At 42.0% G+C, this 7,065-nt stretch overlaps 1 protein-coding gene across 4 annotated transcripts; it reads left to right on the top strand.

Annotated features, from left to right (window-relative positions):
- The first annotated feature begins 1,875 nt into the window (after positions 1-1,875).
- On the top strand, positions 1,876-5,772 carry LOC108926276 (cytochrome b5 type B-like). Of its 4 annotated transcripts, none has more exons than XM_018738869.1 (5): positions 1,876-1,998; positions 2,499-2,646; positions 3,307-3,434; positions 3,815-3,841; positions 4,225-4,254. In XM_018738869.1, exons 2-5 carry the CDS (start codon positions 2,506-2,508, stop codon positions 4,232-4,234), a joined length of 306 nt encoding a protein of 101 aa, XP_018594385.1. In that variant the 5' UTR covers positions 1,876-1,998; positions 2,499-2,505; the 3' UTR covers positions 4,235-4,254. The 4 variants fall into 4 exon arrangements, with proteins under 4 accessions (XP_018594385.1, XP_018594384.1, XP_018594386.1 ...); XM_018738868.1 differs by having other exon boundaries at positions 1,876-2,084; XM_018738870.2 differs by lacking the exons at positions 1,876-1,998; positions 2,499-2,646 and adding an exon at positions 3,045-3,206 and having other exon boundaries at positions 4,225-5,772.
- The last annotated feature ends 1,293 nt before the right edge of the window (positions 5,773-7,065 follow it).

The following is a 7,065-nucleotide window of genomic DNA, read 5'->3' as shown; positions in this document are numbered from 1 at the left end:
CGCCACATGATGACATTTATCAGGGCTTGCACACTGCCTGGCTAGGCATTTCAATGTGTGATACATGTGTAAAACTCTTAGGAGGAATTCATGAGAGCAGAGAGGGCTCAGGGGTTTAATTTAGGTGAAAAAAATTCACTAAATTATTAAATAAATGATGAATTTCAAACTTCTATAATGTGTTCAGAGCATACCGTAAAGTCCTTGTCAGTATAATCCCTAGAGAGCATTGTTATGGCCAGTGCAGTCTCAGGAGTTGTCAGCGTACGTTCGTGCGCTTTAGGTTCATGACTCGCAGGCCGGAGTCCTGTCGCCGCTGCTCTCTTGGCTCCACTTTTGCGTTCGTCCTCCGGGATTTAGAAAGGTCCCATTGTCTTTGTTCCAACATGAATCACTTGTCAGGACTTCAACAGAACAGGTCAGCGAACTCCTCGTTAAGTTACAAAGGAGCGCAAAATGCACTACAGAACCTTGATCCATTACGTTACCAAAAGGCTGCAGGGAACTGCTTTAAGTACAAATCACACGTAAAAGAGCACACATTGCTGCGGAAAGGCTTTGCCACAAATTTCGCAGAGAAACCCCCGCCCGTTTCGCTGGACATATATTGAAGTCCTCTGCTGTTAAATCGTCTGCGCTATACAATTTTCATCATTCGGGTACGGTGCACGTGGCCAGAACGAATGCTTGATTCATTTTTAACATTAATTTTCCGGGAATCTCATCACCGTGCAATTGTTTGAGCCCGCTCTCCCCTTTTCTCTTGGTTCTTGTTTGGGCTCAGGCGGTCCTGGGACTGCGTACGAGGGGGAACGGTGTGATGCGGGGAACGTGTACTGCAGGCCCCGAATAAACACAGTAGTCGAGGCGCACGGCTGGTGAGTCACTGCCTGGTGCGCGGAGCCCGAGGTGCCCTGCCAGTTGCGGAAGAGCTCTTCCTCTACCGAGGGCCCTTGTCAAGCCTGTGGGTGGCTCTGCATTTATTTCAATCATCACCCGAACGCCCCGGCAGGGAGGAGCAGCGGGAGCATACGTCCACGCTCCAGCGTTATTCACCATGCGCTTCATGCCGTTACGACGCAAAATGGGTTTTCTGACAAAAAGCAGAGACCCTTTCGGATCCGGACATCCGGACTAGCCGTAGAATGCTTCTGCGTGTCGTCTTTCACAGAAGGAAATTGTTCAAAAATGAAAAGCCACATCATGTCGATGTGATTCTTTAAAGCCTGACAATACATAGAAAAAAGCTTTCAGATCTATATAATATTTCTACCACCATGCCATGGTATGACACTGACAGGGACAAAGGGCGGTAATGTGTCATTGCTAAAGCCCTGCGTTATCAAACTGACACCCACTGCCATTTTATTAATTTTATTTTTTTAAGGAAGGACATGTTGTAAAAAGAAATGTACAAGGGGCCCATTTATAAGATGTAAATTTTGCGAGTCATTACTTCCGCTGATGGCACAATAACGCACCATATTAGCGCCATCAGGCACCGAACGTCTTCATTTCTGAATCATGTTGAACATCCGTCAAGTGTGAACAGATTTGTGCCCATTTTACATCCGTGCAAAGGTCTAAATATAAATTAAAAGTACTACATTTGTTTTGAACTGCAAACGTTGCTTTTATTGCCGTTGAAAATCACTTTTATTGAAGCGCTGTACTTCTTTATCAGAGTGAACTAGAAGGGTTCTGTGTCAGATCACCGTGCGGCACGGGTCGTCAATTTCAGACAACTTGAATTTCTGAACGTTGCCACAAGAGGGCAAGAACTCATCGGTGTGAAAATACTGGTGAGTTGCTGCCCTCTAGCGACAAAGTTTAGAAACTATTTTCTCTTCACAATTTCCTACCTGTATAAAGAAAACGATTGTTCTTTGTGGCAGATAACGAGACGGATTAACAATTTATTTAAACTGATAAAATATGAGGCGTTTTCTTAACGAAAGAAAGTGCTTCAGGCATTGCATAGTGGTCTTTCAAAAACATGTATGTTGAACCGTATATTTTATTAACATTTTCATTTTTATTGCTTGAGTCATTTTTATAAGCGTCAGTGCGGGTCGAGTGTTAAGGTCAGTTTATTTTTTACCTTTATATATAAAATATTCAGTGACATTTGCATTACAAAATAAAACATTAAACGCCATTGTTTAAAACGTCATTGTAAAATAATAGATCACCGGGCATTGCTAGTATAGTGGAGGTATATACTGTGGGGAAAGTATGCGTTTTCAAACATATGGGGTGTTTTGCGATATCCCCTTAGCTCGCCTGTGTTGCGGAGCGGTATCTGACGCGTTAAACATGAGCAGTACCGTTAATTATACAGATCAAGTGATCATGAAATACGGCGGCCGGCGAAGGTCAAACTACCTCCACCATGTCGCTAAGGTGCTAGCATGCTGTGTACTTTATCTGCTCAAAACTGGCTCAGAAGTGTCTTTTTTTTTTAAATTTTTTTAAATTCTTTTATTTTAAATATATAGTGGCAAAATGGGAGAGGACAGCAAAAGCAACGCCGACAGCGACGTGAAGTATTATACATGTGAGGAAATAAATCGCCACAATTTGAGCAAAGACATTTGGGTTGTAATCCACGACAAAGTTTACGACATCACGAGCTTCCTGGAGGAGGTGAGCGGCGCTTTACGACACAAAAGTAGCAGAACGAATAAATGAAACGCGGGAAAAACGGGTTTAGCTGGTGGAAGACACATTGAGTTAGCCAGTTATTATTATTATTATTATTATTATTCTTGAAGCTTGGCCTATTTCTGATTTCAGATTTTGAATTCTTTCTAATGTGAGTTATATTTCTTTAAAAAGCTGCTCTTAAGAACAGTGTCTCCAGTAGGTGGCACAGCGGTTAGAGGCCCCACCCCATCTATCCCCCTGGTTCAAATACCGCATTCAGTTTAGGTTCTTGCTCTAAAATGAAGCAGTGGCAGTGCTACAAAGTTACCCTGCTGTGTAAACGGGCGAAATCAGGGTAAAGTGGCTGAACGCTGCTATAGTCGCAGAGACAGTGTGAAATACATGATCAACGGATAAAGAACTAAGTGTGTTGAAAAGAGCACTTATTCTCAAAATGTCAAAGCACAAAGTGCCCACGCTGACCGAGAGCCCAGGTGAACGGAGGTGTGGCTCGAGGGCTGCTCCCGTTGCCATGCCGACAGATGCCGGCGGCCCAGACTGTAAGCTTCCCCCTGAGAGGTGCCTGGTTCCGTGGACTGGACTTGTGCTGGAGGCGACCTGTCAGGTTCACTGTGTCCCTCTGTGTTCCTTTGTCTCCAGCACCCGGGGGGGAAGAGGTGCTGTTGGAGCAGGCTGGAGACGACGCCACGGACAGTTTCGAAGACGTGGGACATTCGACGGATGCCGGAGAGATGCTGCAGCAGTACTTCGTTGGGGAGCTGCACGTGGTAATTTGACAGAGTTTGTACACCACCTACATGGCCACACTCGTCTGAGCACCTCTGTTCTTTATGTCTTTTGTATATGCTTTTTTGCATGTGTGTATGTCTGTATTTCACCATTGAGCCAACTGGTAGGTTAGAGTGCTGCAATCTGCAGTGATTCATTTGAGTTAAATACTCAGCCTTTCTCCTAGTGTTGATGGCTGACAGTTCTCTTCTACCCTGGTAAAACAGAGGTGTTGCACAGACTGGACATGAAAATCAACAACAAAAATGTACTTTTTCATCAAGGAAAGGAAAGTGTTGAATGTCAGAAAATGCTAAATGGACAAATGTAAACCCACATGTCAGAAGTGCTCTAGAAAGCTTTATCTTTTTTTATTCAGGATAAACGTAAAAAGAGAAGTTCTAAGGTAAGATGAAATAATTTACTTAAAAACAGTAAAACGCCTGCAGTTGCCTTGAAGCAGTGTTCAGAAAGTGTTTGCCCCCTTTCCAATTTTCAGTGTTTTTGCAGCTGTTCTGGCACGAAATTTGATCAGATCATTTTCTTTGCTCTAGTATAGTGTGTGATGGGTCTGAGAAAGAAAAAACTGCACAGTATTGTTTTCACATAATTTTCATCATGTGTAAGATAATGTGCAGTCAGTTTAATTTTTACAGCACTCTACCTGGGACTGTCTGTCTGTCTGTCTGTGTGCGTGCAGATAAATGAGATTAGTTTCTTAGTTTTAGCTCTCACTTATGAGTCTTGTATACGTATCAGTCAGTGATTAGTGTCTCTCTCCTTCTCAAGTCTGTTTTGAGCACGACCTCAGCGGAAAGCCAGTAAGTAAAGAACCTTGTCCAACTGATAACATAACTTTTGAATATTTGTGTAGAACAGCATAAAATGACAAATGTGCATGTTAATAATTGCTGTTTATCCCATCCACCCCTGTGCTGGAGCTCCTGGGCGTTGTGGCTCTTTCCTGCTCTGGCTGTGACTGCTGTTGCTTTTGTGTTGCGCTACTACATGCTGGCGCACAAGTCCTCGTGAGCATCATCTTCATCGCTGTCTCCATGGAGAACAGACCATCTCACAAGTCTTTGCTCTACCTGGACCTCTATGCCTCCTGCTGGTTCACGTGCTGCTTGTTGCGGAGTGCGTGTTGTGTGTCTGTCCAGCCCAGGTGTGTGCACTGTATGGCTGCCTCTCTTATCACCTGCCCTCTTAGGTTGTTTGACTTCATAATTTCCAACCTATTGTATTACTGGCACAATACTTCATATTTGGTGAGACTTTCAGTCTTTTGATGTATGTTTCTAAAGTTTTACAGAATTTGGGAATATTGTTACTTCAGCATAAAAGTTCCGAAAACAGATGTTTCTGCCATGTTGCGTAGTATTTAAAGTGTTAAGATAATAATGAATAGGTTGCGAGTCTCAAGTCTGTGAACATACAAACCAAGGAAGTTGGTTTGACTCGGTTCCTTTTTCATTTATACCGTAAGGACTTGTTTTACATGTTGAAATGAGTTACATATTTTTATATAACATTTAAAGTGCAATGGGAAAAACAATGGTCCCTGCTCATTGAGGTGTAGGTTCATGCTGTAACTCGAGAGGTGCTAAAAAGCTGAGCCTTCACAGTACTGGGTTCTAATGTGCTTTAGTGTCCCTAGTGTATGTTATGTTTCTGTACTCTATATGTCCATTTATCACTTTCATTTTCCATATTAATTGTGTTAGGTGTGGATGCAAGATGTCTTAAACATTAAGAAAAGCAGGATATCATGATGACAGAATTTTAGGATTTGAAACAGTTAAGATATATAGACAGGTACATTTGTTGCTTTTTGAAAAATGCAATTAACTTTTTATTTCATTGTGGCTCTTTGAAACATTTGAGAATAGTAGGGATAAAGGTGTCATGTAAACTCTTGTACTGGAAGACTATATGGAAAATGACATTCATCTGGTTTGTACATGTTCTCTTAAGTAATTGAAAATTGAGCATGAAAGGAAAATGTCTTTAAACAGCCCACTTTTGTTGTAACATATAACATTGCATTTTAGCTATTGCTATGAATGCCATGATGATGACCAATCTTCTAAAAAGTCTCATTTTAAATACTGTACAAATGATTTGATGTTAGAACTGAGCGAAGCGCAGTTCTGTGTTAGAATGTACATGCTGCTGCACCTTGCACATCCATAAGGGCTGAAAATTCAACATTGACCAATGTTTTACTAGTATTATTTTAATTTTTCAAACGTCTCTTGTTCTTTCATGAATTGCAGGCTATATATTTGACAATCAGTAACTTTTTTTTTCCCCTGTTTCTGATGTTTCCATATTTTATTCCCATGCTGTTTTTATAAATAATAAACTGACTGCAGGTAACTGTAAAGTTCTGATTAAATCAAACTCGGTGTCTTTTATCACAGTTCTTTGTCTGCTGTAGGTAAATTTTAAGGAGATCCATTATACAATTATAGTTAACATCATTGTTCTCATACATTTTCCACAAATGTAATTTTATTTTATATGTTGGCAAAAAAAAATCCTTCTCATTGTTGCTTATGTTGTTTTTTCCAGTTTTCACGCAGATGTCTCTACTCTTTTGCTAAGCAGGGATATGTGTGAAACGGGGCTGGTTTGTCCAGCAGGTTCTCCGAGGTGGCTCTGGACAGATGTCAGTGACCAAACTGGGAGAGCTGGTTCAGAACAGGGTGGAAGTACCATGAGTACCAGCACAAAGGATTAAGTAGAACTTTGAGGATGGAGTTGAAGTTGATGTCAGAACGTCAACCTTAATGTCTTTCAGACTTGTGAAGTGAAGAGTGAAGGTGGATGCAACTGAATCCATGGCTCATGCAGATTTCATTCTAAGTGTTAATGGTTTATGTTGCTGTGGGTGGTGACTGTTTCCCTTGCGGTGCTCAGCAGTCCATCAGTCAAGAGAAACACAAAGGTGTGTTTGTCTCCAGAGGGAGGGATGGACAGCACACACAAGTTGTGTAGGAACGCACAGGTGTGGGCGTGTTTTACGGAGAGGACTGTACACATAAAACATTCAGGTTTGTTTATGATGCATCAAGGTAGGCATCCCATAAATTGGTGTGCGTGTGAGATGTTGTTCCTGGCCAGTGAGTGCTGCGTAAGTGTGGATAGAACTATCATCTGAGTCTGTAGTCACCAGTCTGGTGATGCGGTCTGGATAATAGCAATCGTTCTGGGGCTGAAAGAAATGCTGATCTTATTGGTAATTTCTCCTCTATTCCCTGTTTTCAAACAAAGCTCAGGGAAACAAATGGCTGTCCATTTGATGCAGCATTGCATTCTGGGAAATGTCCTCATAATACAAGAACAAATTTATTTGATTGAATACACAGGGGCTCAAATCCATGGAGCAGGGGGTTGATCCTCACTTATGGAATAGTGTTGCCGGAGAGCATCAGGCCCAAACATTTCTCAGATGGCGAAGTCCCAGACACAGAAATGTCATGCAAGTGGGAGGGTTTCTTACAAAGAGTGCTGTTCACTTTATTTACAGCTACAGCTACAGGGCCAAACAGCAGGAACTGGTAAGAAGACACACAATGTATAAAGGCTGTACAGACGCCAAGGCCTCCACAACCTGCCTTGCACACC

The sequence above is a fragment of the Scleropages formosus genome, chromosome 7 (assembly GCF_900964775.1).
Source record: "Scleropages formosus chromosome 7, fSclFor1.1, whole genome shotgun sequence".
Taxonomy (NCBI): Eukaryota; Metazoa; Chordata; class Actinopteri; order Osteoglossiformes; family Osteoglossidae; genus Scleropages; species Scleropages formosus.
The sequence above is the reverse complement of the archived record's forward strand: the minus strand, read 5'-3'. Positions and strand labels throughout refer to the sequence as shown.

Coding starts and splice junctions, on each gene's coding strand:
- LOC108926276 (XM_018738869.1), top strand. CDS start 2,506: ATGGGAGAGGACAGCAAAAGCAACGCCGACAGCGACGTGAAGTATTAT. Junction 2,647..3,306: donor TCACGAGCTTCCTGGAGGAG/GTGAGCGGCGCT, acceptor CTTTGTCTCCAG/CACCCGGGGGGGAAGAGGTG. Junction 3,435..3,814: donor TCGTTGGGGAGCTGCACGTG/GTAATTTGACAG, acceptor TTTTTTATTCAG/GATAAACGTAAAAAGAGAAG.